The 16,532-nt window shown below is 52.2% G+C and overlaps 1 protein-coding gene across 4 annotated transcripts in view; it reads right to left on the bottom strand.

Moving 5' to 3' along the window:
* TRPM4 (transient receptor potential cation channel subfamily M member 4) overlaps positions 1 to 15,601 on the bottom strand; it is a 54,608-nt gene extending 39,007 nt beyond the window's left edge. Inside the window, exons 1-9 of one of the 4 annotated variants that reach the window (XM_032169154.2) lie at positions 15,519 to 15,601; positions 15,150 to 15,217; positions 6,828 to 7,002; positions 5,764 to 5,944; positions 5,436 to 5,599; positions 5,056 to 5,239; positions 740 to 801; positions 389 to 580; positions 55 to 154 (exon numbers count right to left, since the gene is read on the bottom strand). In XM_032169154.2, the coding sequence (XP_032025045.1) occupies positions 55 to 154; positions 389 to 580; positions 740 to 801; positions 5,056 to 5,239; positions 5,436 to 5,599; positions 5,764 to 5,944; positions 6,828 to 7,002; positions 15,150 to 15,217; positions 15,519 to 15,542 (1,150 nt within the window). In that variant the 5' untranslated portion in view covers positions 15,543 to 15,601. Of the gene's footprint in view, positions 1 to 54; positions 155 to 388; positions 581 to 739; positions 802 to 5,055; positions 5,240 to 5,435; positions 5,600 to 5,763; positions 6,404 to 6,827; positions 7,003 to 15,149; positions 15,218 to 15,518 lie in introns of those variants that run through there. The other 3 variants (XR_009209063.1, XM_058425577.1, XM_058425578.1) reach the window with 3 other exon arrangements.
* Positions 15,602 to 16,532: the final 931 nt, after the last annotated feature.

A 16,532-nucleotide genomic window follows, 5' to 3' on the forward strand; every position in this document is an offset into this window, starting at 1 on the left:
AGGTGTCCAAGGTTGAACTGAGAGAGGGGGAGGACTGGAGGGTACAACTTTTACCCTTCACAAGGGCCTTCAAAACTATGGTCTCGAATTCCTCAGACCCATCCTCAGAAGAATAGACTGTCAGGAGCTCCTTCCGGGTCATAATCCTCTCCACCTGTGGAATAGCCGGTTCTGCATCCCTAGCCCGGCTCCAGCCCCAGCTCCTGTTGGGCCCTGTCCAGAGGGATGGAGGAGGCCATTCCCCCCCAGGACCTAATAGTCTATATGCCCAGCACCCTCTACTCCTGGAACCTGGAAGTCCAGGCCCCCAGCCCCTCCTCCCTCAGACCCAGGAGCCCAAGTCCCCAGTTCCCTCCCATCTCAGGATCCAGGGCCCCCAGTGTCATACCTGGGCCTGCAGGACCTCAAGGTCCCCTTTGGGAAAGAAACGCCTGATTCGATCTCGGGCTTCGCCTTGCCTGGCTCCCCCACTCCCTGGGGCCAGAGTGTCTTCCAGGGTCTCTGCCAGGCAGTCCGCAGCTCCCCCGGAGCCAGCCACGAGGAGACAGGGGAGCTGAGCCTGGGTGGCGTTCTCTATTCGCTACAGGATAAAGGCATTCTCTATTCGTCACGTCAGAGAAGGCAGGATATTCACCCTACCCTGAGTCAGACCCCCAGACCCTTCCTAAGACTCAGGATCCAGGAGTCCTGGCCCCCAACCCTCCTTCCCCCTTAGACCCAGGCATCCAGGCCCCTATACCGTCAACATCTTCTCGTCACCATCAATCAGGAGGAGCAGGACAGGGATGTCAATTCCAGTCCCTGAGGCAAGAAGAGAACGGAGCTTGATTACCTCCCATCAGCCTTTGCTGGAGATAGGAGAAAACCGCATTTCCCAGGAGTCCCTGGGGCAAACATCAGCCTTGTCCTAATCTTCTGTTTGAGGATCATTGGAGTTGTCATTTCTTTTTTTACTTAATTATGTGTTTATTTTAGAAATGGGGGGGTCTTGCTATGTTGCCCAGGGTGGTCTTGAACTCCTGGCCTCAAGCAATCCTCCCAACTTGGCCTCCCAAAGTGCTGGGATTACAGGCATGAGCCACCGCACCAGCCTAATTTTTGAAACAGGGTGTCACTCTATCACCCAGGCTAGAGTGCAGGGGCATGATCACACCTCACTACAATCTTGATCCTCCTACTTTAGCCTTCTAAGTAGCTGGGACCACAGGCACACACCACCATGCCCAGCTAACTTTTTAATTTTTGGTAGAGACGGGGGTCTTGCCATCTTGCCCAGGCTGGTCTCCAACTCCTGGACTCAAGGGATCCTCCCACCTTGGCCTCCCAAAGTGCTGGGATTACAGCTGTGAGCCAGCGTGCCCGGCCAGAATTGTCATGTCTTTGAACACTTCAGGAGGGAGCTAGATTTTGAAGACAGTAATGCTTAACTTCCCCGGGGAGGAGAGGGCTGAGGACCTGAACTCCTGAGTCCCTGAATGAGGCAGCAGGTGTTTCTTGTATGAGTCAATCCTGTCACTGATTAACCATCCAGGAGCCACAGGGAGTGAAAGTTCAAATAGAAAGTAAAGGAAATGGGAATAGAAAGGGCTATCTAACCACAATATAGATATTTACCAAAATCCAATTGCACCATAAAGATAGCACTATATTAACTCTATTCCCATTAAAATTAGAAACTAGGCCAGGTGCGGTGGCTCATGCCTGTAATCCCAGCACTTCGGGAGGCCGAGGTGGGTGGATCACCTGAGGTCAAGAGTTCAAGACCAGCCTGGCCAATATGATGAAACCCCGTCTCTACCAAAAATACAAAAATTAGCTGGGAGTGGTGGCTCATGCCTATAGTCCCAGCTACTCGGGAGGCTGAGGCAGGGGAAACGCTTGAACCTAGGAGGCAGAAGTTGCAGTGAGCTGAGATCACGCCGCTGCACTCCAGCCTGGGCACGGAGCGGGACTCCGTCTCAAAAAAATAAATAAATAAATTAGAAACTAGACCACATTAACACTAACACTGTATTCATCCTGGAGTTTTGAGCGAACTTAATAATGCAAAAAAATGAAATCACTGAAGTGAAAATTGATTTTTTTTGTTTTTTTTTTTTGTAAAGCTGGAAGGGACAAAAGTATCTATTTGAAGAAAACATGACTTGTATTCCCAGAAAATTGGAAAACTCCACCAAAAATAAAAATAAAGATCAATAAGAGAATGTGGTAAGATGATTGATACAAGAAAAATATACAAAAATCAAAAACTTTTCTCAAACCTAGTAATGTATCTTGTTCATGTTTTGATAAAATTATAAGATATTGGCTGGCTGGGCGCGGTGGCTCACGCCCGTAATCCCAGCACTTTGGGAGGCTGAGGCAGGTGGACCACTTAAGGCCAGGAGTTTGAGGCCACCTGGGCTGCATGGCAAAACCCTGTCTCTACCAGAAACTTTAAAAATTAGCCGCAGCCAGGTGCAGTGGCTCACGTCTATAATCCTAGCACTTTGGGAGGCTGAGGCGGGCGAATCACTTGAGGTCAGAAGTTCAAAAACAGCCTAGCCAATAAGGTGAAAACTCATCTCTACTAAAAATACAAACATTAGGCTGGGCACGGTGGCTCACACCTGTAATCCCCGCACTTTGGGAGGCCGAAGCGGGCAGATCACAAGGTCAGGAGATCAAGACCATCCTGGCTAACACGGTGAAACCCCATCTACTAAAAATACAAAAATTAGCCGGGTGTGATGGCACGTGCCTGTAATACCAGCTACTCAGGAGTCTGAGGCAGGAGAATCACTTGAACCAGGGAGACGGAGGTTGCAGCGAGCCAAGATCGCGCCGCTGCGCTCCAGCCTGGTGACAGAGCAAGACTCCATCTCAAAAAAAAAAAAAAAAAAATTAGCCGGGCATTCTGCCACATGCCTATGGTCCCAGATACTCAGGAGGCTGAGGAGGGAGAATCACTTGAGCCCAGGAGGCAGAGGTTGCAGTGAGCTGTGATTGCACCACTGCACTCCAGCTTGGGCAATAGAGAGAGACCCTGTCTCAAAAAAAAAAAAAAAAGAAAAGAAAGAAAGAAAATTACGAGATACCTGGGAATTAATTCATCCAGAAAGGTACAAGATATTTATGAGGAATCTTACAAATCTTATTTAAGGACAGGTCTAATAAATGGAAAACTAACAGTAAGTCAACTTGTCACAAATTAACACATAAATTCAATACAGCCTGGAGAAAGAGGGGGGTTGAGAGGAAGTTTGGAGGTATTTACCCTATTTTGAATAGAATAGAATAATTTTAAACTTCATATGGAAAAATAAGTGTCAGAGAAGAGCCAAGAAATTTTTTAGAAAGGACGGTGAGAAGGAGCTTTCACTAACATATATTAAAACATCTTTATTTATTTATTTATTTATTTATTTACTTATTTATTTTTATGTTTGAGACAGGGTCTCATTCTGTCACCCAGGCTGGAGTGCAGTGATACCATCTCGGCTCACTGCAGCCTCCACTTCCTGAGCTCAAGTGATCCTCCCACCTCAGCCTCCCCAATAGCTGGGACCACAGGTGTGTGCCACTATGCCTGGCAATTTTTTAAAAAATTTTTTTGTAGAGATGGGGTTTCACTGTGTTGCCAGGCTGGTCTTGAATTCCTGAGTTCAAGTGATTCACCCGCCTGGGCCTCCCAAAGTGCTGGATTACAGGCGTGAGCCACCGCACTTGGCCTTAAAACATCTTTAAACTGCTGTAATCAAAGCATAGTTTGGCCCCAGGAATATAAAAGTAGAGAAATACAAAAAAAAAAAAAAGACAGATTTCAACAGATAAAGGATCTGAATACACAACCACAAGAATTTCTACTCAGCTAGGAAACGATGGTTTATTTATTAAATGGTCATAAAGAAAACATAGTTTCTCATTTGGATGAACAGAAATATAGACTCTCGGCCTCAAAATATGTAAAAATCATTTCCAGATGGATTAAAGGTTTAAATATAAAACTATGAGATATTAAAAGATGACTTAGGAGAATATTTGTCTTGGAGTGGGATGAGCCTTTCTAAGACAGGCAGCCAAGGGGTTATAAAAGAGACAAAAGCTATATCTAACCCCATAAAAACGATAGGACTTTTTATAGCAATAGACACCATATAAAAGTCACTTTTTACATTTTGTTGCTGGGCGCGATGGCTTACGCCTGTAATTCCAGCACTTTGGGAGGCCAAGGTAGGTGGATCGCTTGAGCTCAGGAGTTTGAGATCAGCCTGGGCAACACGGCAAAACCCTGCTTCTACCAAAATTACAAAAAATTAGCTGGGCGTGGTGTGGTGATGTGCACCTGTGGTTCTAGCTACTCAGGAGGCTGAGGTGGAAGGATCCCTTTAGCCCAGGAGGTGGAGGTTGCAGTGAGCCAAGATCACACCACTGCACTCCAGCCTGGGTGACAGAGTGAAAAAAAAAAAAAAAAAAAAAAAAAAAAAGACATTTTATTCAGCATCATTTGTAGTGTCAAACATTAGTAAACCTTAGATATCCATCAACTGGGAAATTTTTATTTATTTATTTTTTAAACTGTAATCCCATGAAAGATTAGATTGGGGAATTTTTTTTTTTTAAGAGGAAGTCTCGGTCTGTCACCCAGGCTGGAGTGCAGTGGCTTGATCTCAGCTCACTGCAACCTCCACCTCCCAGGTTCAAGCAGTTCTCTTGCCTTAGCCTCCCAAGTAGCTGGGATTACAGGCACACGACACCACACCTGGCTAATTTTTTTTATTTTTTATTCTTTATTATTATTATTATTATTTTTGGTAGAGACAAGGTCTTGCTCTATTACCCAGGCTGGTCTTGAATTCCTGGCCTCAAGCAATCCTCCCGCCTCGGCCTCCCAAAGTGTTGGGATTACTGATGTGAGCTACCTCACTCTCAGACAGAGGTTTTTAAAACCATGAATAATGATGGGGAAAGACACTTAACCATTGGTAATTCCCCAAATTTCGACCAGACCAGACTACTGGGATCCTGAGCGCTGGGGTTGTGGGTTGTGAGTCGTGGGTTCAGGAAGCCACTCACCTCCCACGCCCGTCTTCTGCTGTGAGATGTAGGACTCCAGGCGCAAGCGGAAGCGGTTCTCGCCCCCCAGGCAGCCGTGCGTGCCGTCGTCCACCAGGAAGAAGGCCGAGTAGTTGTAGTCCAGGGGAAACTGGACCCCGTCCTCCGGGTCGCCGCGCCACCGGTACCTTGCAGGGAACGAGCCCTAGGGGAAAAATGGCCAGACCAGGGCGTCTCCTCATCAGGGCCAGAAGGACAGACACGAGCCCCTCCTCCTCCCTCAGACCCAGGAGTCCGGGCCCCCGGCCCCTCCTCCCTCAGACCCAGGAGTCCGGGCCCCCGGCCTCTCCTTCCTCAGACCCAGGAGTTCGGGCCCCCTATTTCAAGTCCCTGGGTCATACCTTGGGGTTGATGAGGGTGTCTCTATTCCGGACCACACCCCAGGGGGCCACACCCATGGCCACCACCTTGGTGCCCCCAGTGCTGGCCGTCTGATGGTCCCGCACAGCCACACCAACATGCCGGCCGATGCCCGTGTGCAGACCCCCAGTGACAATCCAGGCTCCTACACAGATGCCGAGGAACACGCAGAGGCAGAGGGAGAGAAACCAAGAGTAAGACAGAGACACACACACAGAGACTGGGCGGCGGGGGAGGCCACCCAGAGTCGTGGGGGAGATGGCAGGCAGGCCGAGGCCCAGGAGACAGCCCCTACCCACCCTCGGTCACCTGTGCTCTGGGCAGCCCGCACCAGCCCACGACGCAGCAGGTCCTGCAGCCAGGTCTGGAGGACGGGGCCCCCTGATCCCCCCAGCACTGACACCACCAGGTTCGGGGCACGGAAGCCCCATGTGCGTGTGACCAGACTATAAACTGTAGCTGGATCCGTTCGGTCAGAGAGCCGGAGGAACTGTGGACACATGGGAGCGGGGGACACAGGGACGGGGACAGAGACCCAGAGAGACAGGGACAGAGACCCAGAGAGATGGGGACAGAGGCCCAGAGAGACGGGGACAGAGACCCAGAGAGACGGGGACAGAGGCCCAGAGAGAGGGGGACAGAGACTCAGAGAGAGGGGGACAGAGACTCAGAGAGAGAGGGACAGAGACCCACAGAGATGGGACAGAGACCCAGAGAGAGGGGGACAGAGACCCAGAGAGAGGGGGAAACAGACCCAGAGAGAGGGAGACAGAGACCCAGAGAGATGGGGACAGAAACCCAGAGAAAAGGAGAAACAGAGACCCAGAGAGACAGGGACAAAAACCCGGAGAGATGGGGACAGAGACCCAGAGAGACAGGGACAGAGACCCAGAGAAAAGGGGAAACAGAGACCCAGAGAGACGGGAACAGAGACCCGGAGAAACGGGGACAGAGGCCCAGAGAGACAGGGACAGAGACCCAGAGAGATGGGACAGAGACCCAGAGAGACAGAGACAGAGACCCAGAGAGAGAGGGAGACAGAGACCCAGAGAGAGAGGGACAGAGACCCAGAGACATAGGGGGACAGAGACCCAGAGAGAGACAGAGACAGAGACCCAGAGAGATGGGGACAGAGACCCAGAGAGAGAGAGGGACAGAGACCCGAGAGAGGGACATGGAGACAGAGACAAAGAGACGCAGAGAGAACGGGACCTCCTCAGAGAGAAGATAGGTGGGGCGGAGGGGACACAGAGAGCCAAGACAAGGATGGGCGGAGGGGGCCAGCGTTCAGCGCGGGCGTCCCGGCTCCACTCTGGAGCCCCGAGCATGCAGCCCCCTGGTGCCCGGGCCCTGCCCACACAGGCCTGCCTCACATTGCTGTGCTTGCGGCCGGCCCCCATGAAGTCCAGCTCTCCGTAGGCATCGGTGGGCTTCTCCGTGGTGTGTGCATCGCTGTCCCACACGGTCACCACGGCTGCCCCGAAGGCATCCTCCATGGCCACTGCGGGGTGGGCGGTCCGGGGGCGCCCACACTGGCACAAGGTCCCTCTAGGGGTGCGAGGGCGGAGCGTGAACCCAGGGCTGCCCCGCCACCCCCCACCCCAGCATCCTGTCGGCGTGTTCATGCTCCTGTAGAGGGGGCTGTCGACACTGAGTCCGCACCCGCAGAGGCAGTCAGAGTCCACGCTGCCCCTGGCCCTGGCCCTGGCCCTGACTCCCTCAGGGAGAGACCGGAGCTGAGGACAGTGCCCCTTCCCCACGGGAAGGAAGTCAGTGAGTCCAGAAAGCCTGAGCAGGAAGAAGCAGGTCACTGTCATCTGCGGAGCCTCAAGTGGAAAGGCAGAGGGCCACTGGGGGTATCCTCGCTGTGCCCCCATCCAAACACATGATGTTCACCACGAGAAAGAACATCCAGAGGGTAACTCAGGGAGAGCCCATGTGCTAGGGGCTGACGCGGCTGTGTGACTTTGGGCGAGCGGCTTCACCTCTCTGAGCCTAAATTTCCTCCTCTAATGAAAAGACAATAATAGCGCAGCCTACTCCACGGAGCTCTGAGGAGCCAGGGAAAGAACGCAGTGTTTCCTGAAATGAGGCTCGCATACCAGTCCCAGCCAGAGGCAACGCGACACGAACTTCACACGGAGCTTAAAATAACCTTGAATAACACAGTGAGAAAGTCATTCCTTTTTCAGTTCTCCTGACTACTGTCAAGGAGAGAGGCTCAGCCGGGTGCTAGAATGTTTTTGAATGCCTAACCCTTTGCTACTCTTTTGAACGAGAAAAGCAGGCCTCGGGCTCAAAAAATGGAGCTGACAACAACCATCTAGCGAGTAGGGAAACACCTTTGTTTGCTTTTCATTGTATTTGGCTTCTGTGTGGCTTGTTTCTTCCTCTCTGTGCCAAATGGAACAGGTTTCCATTTGGAAAGTTTCCACATATAAAACTTTCCACCACCTAAAAAATGCACGAGTCTCTCTTGCTATCTAAAGGTGACTGGCACCTGAGTAAGTAACAGGGGTTTGGAGAATAAGAAATTCATTTGAAAATGTAGGGTCGGGTGCAATGGCTCATGCCTGTAATCCTAGCACTTTGGGAGGCTGGGGCCAGAGGATCACCTGAACCCAGGAGTTCGAGACCAGCTGTGCAATATAGTCAGAACCTGTCTCTTAAAAAAAAAAAAAAAATTAGCCAGGTGTGGCAGCATGTGCTTAGGAGGCTGAGGCAGGAGGATCACTTCAGCCTGGGAGATGAAGGCTGCAGTGATGCAGAGAGCTGTGAGCACGCCACTGCACTCCAACCTGGGCAACAGAGTGAGACCCTGTTCAAAAAAAAAGAAAAGAAGGAAAGAAAAGCAAGCAATCAAGCAAGAAAGAGGCCGGGCGCAGTGGCTCATGCCTGTAATCCCAGCACTTTGGGAGGCTGAGGCGGGTGGATCACCTGAGGTCAAGAGTTCGAGACCAGACTGGCCAACATGGTGAAACACCGTTTCTACTAAAAAAAAAAAAAAAAAATACAAAAATTAGCTGGGCATGGTAGCGGGTGCCTGTAATCCCAGCTACTCAGAAGGCTGAGGCAGGAGAATCGGTTGAACCCAGGAGGTGGAAGTTGCAGTGAGCCATCACACCATTGCAATCCAGCCTGAGCGACAAGAGCGAAACTCCATCTCAAAAAAAAAAAAAAAAAAAATCTACGGAAAGAAAGGAGGGAGGGAGGGGGAGAGACAGAGAGGAAGGAAGGAAGGAAGGAAGGAAGGAAGGAAGGAAGGAAGGAAGGAAGGGAGGGAGGGAGGGAGGGAGGGACACAGAGAGGAAGGGAGGGAGGGAGGAAGGGAGGAAAAGAGAGAGAGAAAGAGAAAGAGAAGAAAGAGAGAAAAGAAAGAAAGGAAGGGAGGGAGGGAGGGAGGGAAGGGAAAAGAAAAGAAAGAAAAACAAAGAAAGAAGGAGAAAAGTGTATCTAAATTCTTTTGTTCCAGATTCCAGAAGGAGTTCAGATATCAGAGACCCATATTTACACAAACCTAGTGAGCAGATTTAAGAGCAATTTTACAGAAGGGATAGCAGAGGTGCTACAAGGATTTGGCAAAAGCCGTAAGACACTAAAAGAACAGCTAACTGATCCACACATGGGATGAACCAAACACACTTAGGCCAGGTCCTGGCACAGTGAGAACTAGAATAAAGTGTCTTCTTCCTTCCTAAGTCTACCTCCAGGGCCCTGGCATGCCTCAGTTTACCGACTTTGTCCGTTCACCCATTTCAGCTCCATCCTTGAATCCCCTAGTTCCCCTGCGGCTACTTCCAACACCTGCAGCTACTTCCCAGGAAGTTTCCTCTTCTGAGCAAAACTTCAAGGACAGCTGGGTACAATCCCAGCACTTTGAGAGGTCAAGGCAGAAGGATTGCTTGAGTCCAGGAGTTTGAGAACAGCCTGGGCAATACAGCGAGACCCCATCCCTACAAAAAAAATTTTTTAATTAGCCAGGTGTGGTGGCGCACGCCTATGGTTCCAGCTACTCAGGAGGCTGTAGCAGGAGGATCACTTAAGCTCAGGAGTTCAAGGCTGTAATAAGCCATGATCACACCACTGCAGTCCAGGCTGGGCAACAGAGCAAGACCATGTCACTAAAAATAAGAAAGAAGGCCGGGCGTAGTGGCTCGCGCCTGTAATCCCAGCACTTTGGGAGGCCAAGGCAGGCAAATCACGAAGTCAGGAGTTCGAGACCAGCCTGGTCAGCATAGTGAAACCTCATCTCTACTAAAAATACAAAAATTAGCCGGGCACGGTGGTACGCGCCTGTAGTCCCAGCTACTCAGGAGGCTGAGGCAGGAGAATCACTTGAACCTGGGAGGCGGAGGTTGTGATGAGCAGAGATTGTGCCACTGCACTCCAGCCTGGGCAACAGAGTGAGACTCTGCCTCAAAAAATAATAATAATAATAATAATAATAAAATAAAAGGTCTTCAAGGAATAGTCTGGAGCCTGTACTATCCAATGTGATAGCTGCATGGGGTTCTTTGTAGCCATGGAGCTCTTTCTGTTCTAATAAGTTAAAATTAAATCAAATAAAAAATTCAGGCCAGGTGCAGTGGCTCATGCCTGTAATCCCAGCACTTTGGGAGGCCAAGGCAGGCGGATCACCTGAGGTCAGGAGTTTGAGACCAGCCTGGCCAACATGGTGAAACCCTGTTTCTACTAAAAATACAAAAATCAGCTCGGTGTGGTGGTGGGTGCCTATAGTCCCAGCTACTCGGGAGGCTGAGGCAAGAGAATGGCATGAACCCAGGAGGCGGAGGTTACGGTGAGCCAAGATCGCGCCACTGCACTCCAGCCTGGGCAACAGAGTGAGACTCCATCAAAAAAAAAAAAAAAAAAATCAGTTCCTCAGGTACAATGGCCATATTCCAAGTGCCCAGTAGCCCCCTGTGGCCAGGACTGCCGTATTGGATGTGGATATAGAACGTTTCCAAAATCATGGAAAATTCTGACGTTCAGTGCTAGGAGCTATTCCTTCTGCACAGCTTGCCTCCTGCCCTATTTCCTTGGTGGAGCCACACAAACTGAAATAAATTGTTCTTTTTTTTTTTTTTTTTGAGATCGAGTCTTGCTCTGTCTCTCAGGCTAGAATGCAGTGGTACAATCTGGGTTCACTGCAACCTCTGCCACCTGGGCTCAAGCAATTCTCGTGCCTCAGCCTCCTGAGTAGCTGGGATTACAGGCATGTGCCACAGTACCTGGCTAGTTTTTGTATTTTTCGTGCAGATGGGGTTTTACCGCACTGGCCAGGCTGGTCTCGAACTCCTGACCTCAAGTGATCAGCCCACCTTGGACTCACAGTGCTGGGATTACAGCCGTAAGCCACTGTGCCTGGCCTGAAATTGTTCTTGATAAAAATCATCAATTACCTGCCTGGCTCCATATACAATGGCCCTTATTCAGGTTTCATCTGACTGTATCACAAGTGGCCCTGGCCACAGCTGAAAGCCTCTCATTCTGGAAAACCTCTCCTTGGCTGGATATGCCTGCCCCTCTGGCCTTCCTCCCCGCCCCGGCTGCTTCGTGCCTGCCTTGTTTGTGGCTTTCTCTTGCTTTTCACCTCCCTTGAGTGTAGGTGTTCCCAGTGCAAGCCTTCCCTACATGATTCTCAAACTCAATGTGTGCAGAGGCCAGGCAAGTAACTCAACAGAAAGAAGTAGCCAGAGCCAGGCGCGGTGGCTCACGCCTGTAATCCCAGCACATTGGGAGGCCCAGGTGGGCGGATCACTTGAGGTCAGGAGTTCGAGATCAGCCTGGCCAACATGGTGAAACCTTGTCTCTACTAAAACTACAAAAATTAGCCAGGGGTGGTGGCAGGCGCCTGTAATCCCAGCTACTCGGGAGGCTGAGGCAGGAGAATTGCTTGAACCCAGGAGGCAGAGGTTGAAGTGAGCCGAGATCACACCACTGCACTCCAGCCTGGGCGATAGAGCGAGACCCCGTCTCAAAAAAAAAAAAAAAAAAAAAAAAGAGGTAGCCGGGTATGGTGGCTCTTGCCTGTAATTCCAGCACTTTGGCAGGCAGAGTGAGGTGGGAGGATCACTTGAGTCCAGGAGTTGGATACCAGCCTGGTCTGGTATCAAAGGGCGACCCGGTTTCTACAAAAAATTTTAAAATTAGCCAGGCATGGTGGTGCATGCCTGTGGTCCCAGCTACTCCGGAGGCTCATGTGGGAGGATCGCTTGAGCCCAGCAGGTGAAGGCTGCAGTGAACCATGATCGTGCCACTCCAGCCTGGACAACAGAGCAAGACCCTGTCTCAAAAAAAAAAGAGAGAGACAGACAGAAGACAGATATTTTTAAATGCTCTTCTAAACACACACACACACACACACACACACACACACACACACACACACACACAATTGGCTATAGAATTGCCAGTTTGCAACTCCCCTGACTTTATACATTGTTTTCCCTGTGACGTCTTACCTACTTCCAGTTTCAATTACCAGCTACAACTTGGACCTCTCAGATCCTGGACATCAGTCCAGACCTTTCCCAATCTCAGTCTCCACATGCCCCTCGGTCCCCCAGGCCGCTCATATGCACAGAGTCCCACATCGCACTCAGCGACATTTCCCAAACCTGCTCGCCCTCCTGAGCTCTCCATCTCAGGGACAGCCCCACTGTGTCCCCGTCAGCAGACCATATGTCCGGGAGCCATCCACCGATGGCGGCACCCCCTCTCTCCCTCATCACCCTCATCAGTCCCCAAGCTCTGCCTCCCTGCCCCGAGTCTTTGCCCCATCCCCTCCTCTCTGTGTCCCAAAAGCCCTCACCTGGCTCAAGCCACTACGCCTCCCGCTCAGACGCTCTATCCAGCCTCCTCCCAAGCTCCTGTTCATCCTCTCCCAGCCCCAGAAGCTTTTTCCACACCCAGAGCCAACCCCACTGCTGCAGTGATGCCCCAGTTCCCCAGGACAAGGTCCCAGCCCCTTAGGGTGGCCTCTGACACCCTGCAAGCTCTGGCCCTGCCCTCCTCTGCAGCCTCTTCTCTCATGACAGTGCTCCCTGCACCCTGAACTTTGATTCATGTTCAAGCCAAACCATATGGTCCTTAGCAAGGACTTTGCACATGCTGTTCAAATCACTTTCTTTCTTTCTTTCTTTCTTTCTTTCTTTCTTTTTTTTTTTTTTTTTTGAGATGAAGTCTTGCTCTGTCACCCAGCCTGGAGTGCAGTGACGTGATCTCAGCTCGGCTCACAGTGGCCTCCATCTCCCAGGTTTAAGCGATTCTCCTGCCTCCTGAGTAGCTGGGATTACAGGCATGTGCCAACACGCCCAGTTAATTTTTGTATTTTTAGTAGAGACGGGGTTGCACCATGTTAGCCAAGCTGGTCTCGAACTCCTGACCTCAGGTGATCCACCAGCCTCAGCCTTCCAAATTGTTGGGATGACAGGCGTGAGCCACCACGCCCGGCCCCAAATCGCTTTCCATGGGCCTCTCTCCAGCCCACTTTCAAATGTCACCTCATTAGCCACTCTTCCTCCTCCAGAAACCATTAGTGACACTCTGTGTCCCCTCCCAGTCTTAAGCAGACACCTCCTCCCAGCTCCCACAGAGCTCAGTGGCTTGTCCTTGGGAGCCGCAACCCCTTGCCTTACTATAATTATCCTCTGCGTTTCTTCCTCCGCAGGCCAGACCAGAGTTTCCTAAATTGTCTTGACCACGCTGACCTATCAGTAAAAAGGTTTTGAGCACTCACATCCAACAAGCGCATATCTGTTCATCCATCATTTACAAGCCATGCTGCACTAATATATAGTCATAACAAAATACATACTGAAGTAGGAATGTGGATACTTCCCGCACCCCAAAAACTGTCTTGAAAAACAACTGGAGGCTGGGCGCGGTGGCTCACGCTTGTAATCCCAGCACTTTGGGAGGCCGAGGCAGGCGGATCACGAAGTCAGGAGATCGAGACGACGGTGAAACCCCGTCTCTACTAAAAATACAAAAAATTAGCCGGGTGTGGTGGCAGGCACCTGTAGTCCCAGCTACTCGGAGAGGCTGAGGCAGGAGAATGGTGTGAACCCGGGAGGCGGAGCTTGCAGTGAGCCGAGACTGTGCCACTGCACTCCAGCCTGGGCGACAGAGCAAGACTCCGTCTCAAAAAAAAAAATTAAAAAAAAAAAGAAAAACAACTAGAGGGCTGGGCACAGTGGCTCACGCCTGTAATCCCAGTACTTTGGGAAGCCAAGGCAGGTGGATTGCCTGAGGTCAAGAGTTCAAGACCAACCTGGGCAACGGGGTGAAACCCCATCTCTACTAAAATACAAAAAATTAGCTGGGCGTGGTGGTGGGCGCCCGTAATCCCAGCTACTAGGGAGGCTGAGGCATGAGAACTGCGTGAACCCAGGAGGTAGATGTTGCAGTGAGCCGAGATCGCAACACTGCACTCCAGCCTGGGTGACAGAGCCAGACTCTGTCTCAAAAAAAAACAAAAAACAAAAAACTAGAAAGCCTGGGCTGGGCGCGGTGGCTCACACCTGTAATCCCAGCGCTTTGGGAGGCCGAGGTGGGTGGATCACGAGGTCAGGAGATCGAGACCATCTGCCTAACACGGTGCAACCCCGTCTCTACTAAAAAAAATACAAAAAAATTAGCCGAGTGTGATGGCTCACGCCTGTAATCCCAGCACTTTGAGAGGCTGAGGCGGGCGGATCACAAAGTCAGGAGATTGAGATCATCCTGGCTAACACAGTGAAACCTCTTCTCTACTAAAATACAAAAAATAAGCCGGGCATGGTGGTGGGCGCCTGTAGTCCCAGCTACTCGGGAGTCTGAGGCAGGAGAATGGCGTGAACCTGGGAGATGGAGCTTGCAGTGAGCCAAGATGCGCCACTACACTCCAGCCTGGGGGACAGAGCGAGACACCGTCTCAAAAAAAAAAAAAAACTAGAAAGCCTGGATCCCCTTGAGAGGCCATCACTGAAGGGCAGGAGCTGCTCGCGGACGCACGCACCCTATCTAGCTCAATTGGTGTCCCTGGCCACCAAGACAGGGCCCGCCCGTGGTAATAATTGCCACCTCCCAGTGGGAGCTGCAGATATTTCCCAGCGTTCTGTGCTGGGCGCCGTGCCAGGAATATCACAAGCATTAACTTGTTTAATTCTCATAATAACTCCAGGAGATCAAGCCTCTTTTGATGCCCAGATGAGAAACGGGACCCAGAGAGGTGAAATGATTTGCCCGAAGCCACACAGCACGTGTCCCAAAGGAAATTTGAACCCTGGCAGGGCCGTTGAATTAGGCTAAAGGGACCTTGGGAGCGCTGAGTGAGGGTTTCTTGCATGGATAGATGAATGAATGAACGAATAAATTAATGAATGAAACAGAAATACCCAAAAGGGAAGGACAGAGACACAGAAAGTGACACGAAGAGACAGAAGCACATAGAAGAGACATTGGGGAGGAAAGAAGCAGAACCGAGCCCTGGAGCGTCTACACTGACCCTGAGCGGGAGAAAGGCGAATGCGGAGTGAGGGGTGTCTACACAGACCCAAACGCTCCTAGAGGGAGAGCACCGGCAGGGAACGCCCTTGGGAAGGTCCCCGAGTCCGGGAATGGGGAAGGAGCGTGGCTGGGGCGTGGCCATCCGCGGGCGGGGTCAGCGGGCTGCGGACCCTCTGGGGTCAGTCCAGGGGCGAACTCCTCACCCCGGATCTGTGCAGTCAACTATGAACGTCGTGCAGGTCTTCTTCTTGAAGATCTTGGGGATCCAGCTCTGGGGACAGGAACAAGTGTAGGGGTGGAAGTGGGGTGAGGGGGCACCCAGTTCTGTCCTATGGGACACAGAGCCACCCACCCCGTGCGCTCCCCACGGACAGAGGAGTCCGGGCCCCCAGCGCCCTCCCGCTCCAGACTCAGGAGTCTCGACCCCCATGCCCGGGACCCTGGAACCCGGACCCTCCCATCCCCCTCCTCCGTCTGACCCAGGAATCTGGGTGTCCAGTGCCCTCCTCTCTGGGAGCCTGGAGGCGAGGTCCCCAGCTCCGCGCTCCCGCAGACCCGGGTCCGGCGCTCACCTGCTCCTTCTCCGGCGCCACCATGCTGCCGCGGCCGCCGCAACCTCCTGCAGTCCAGGGCCCCGGCGCTCCCTCCGCCGGCTCTGCTTCCAGACCCGCCCAGAGCAAACCGGATCCTCCACTTTCCAGCCTAGCCTGGGGCGGGGCGAGGTCTGGGAGGCGGGGAGTCTTGGAGACGCCAAAGCGGGAGGCGGGGAGAGGGCGGGTCCCAGGCCGCGATAAGGGGACAGAGGGACAGCGACCTAGGGCGTGAGAGGCCCGGGCCGGGGGGCGAGAGACACATAGGGGAGACTCCGAGGGCAAGAGCGAGATGGGAACAGAAGGAGTTGGGGCCAGTGGCAGAGAGGGAACAGAGACTCAGAAAGGAGGATGCCAGACAGGGACGGGACAATTTAACCCAAAGAGGGGGAGACAAAGACTTAGGGGACAGAGAATCAGAATGTGGGGCAGCAGGGGCCCAGGGATAGACAGAGAGAGAGGGGGACAGAGACCCAGAGAGAGAGGGGGACAGAGACCCAGGGAGTGGAGGAAAGACCCAGGGGGACGGGGACAGAGACCCAGGGAGAGAGGGACAGAGACCCAGAGAGAGAGGGACAGAGACCCAGAGAGAGAGGGACAGAGACCCAGGGAGAGGAGGACAGAGACCCAGAGAGAAAGGGACAGAGACCCACGGAGAGAGGAACAGAGACCTAGAGAGGGGGGACAGAGACTCAGAGAGAAAGGGACAGAGACCCACGGAGAGAGGGATAGAGACCCAGGGAGAGGGGGCGGGAAACCCAGAGAGAGAGAGAGGAACAGAGACCCAGAGAGAGGGGGACAGAGACTCAGAGAGAAAGGGACAGAGACCCACGGAGAGAGGGATAGAGACCCAGGGAGAGGGGGCGGGAAACCCAGAGAGAGAGAGGGACAGAGACCCAGGGAGAGAGGGATAGAGACCCAGGGAGAGGGGGCGGGAAACCCAGAGAGAGAGAGGGACAGAGACCCAGGGAGAGAGGGATAGAGACCCAGGGAGAG

Source organism: Hylobates moloch, unplaced genomic scaffold (genome assembly GCF_009828535.3).
Source record: "Hylobates moloch isolate HMO894 unplaced genomic scaffold, HMol_V3 SCAFFOLD_12, whole genome shotgun sequence".
NCBI classification, from domain to species: Eukaryota; Metazoa; Chordata; class Mammalia; order Primates; family Hylobatidae; genus Hylobates; species Hylobates moloch.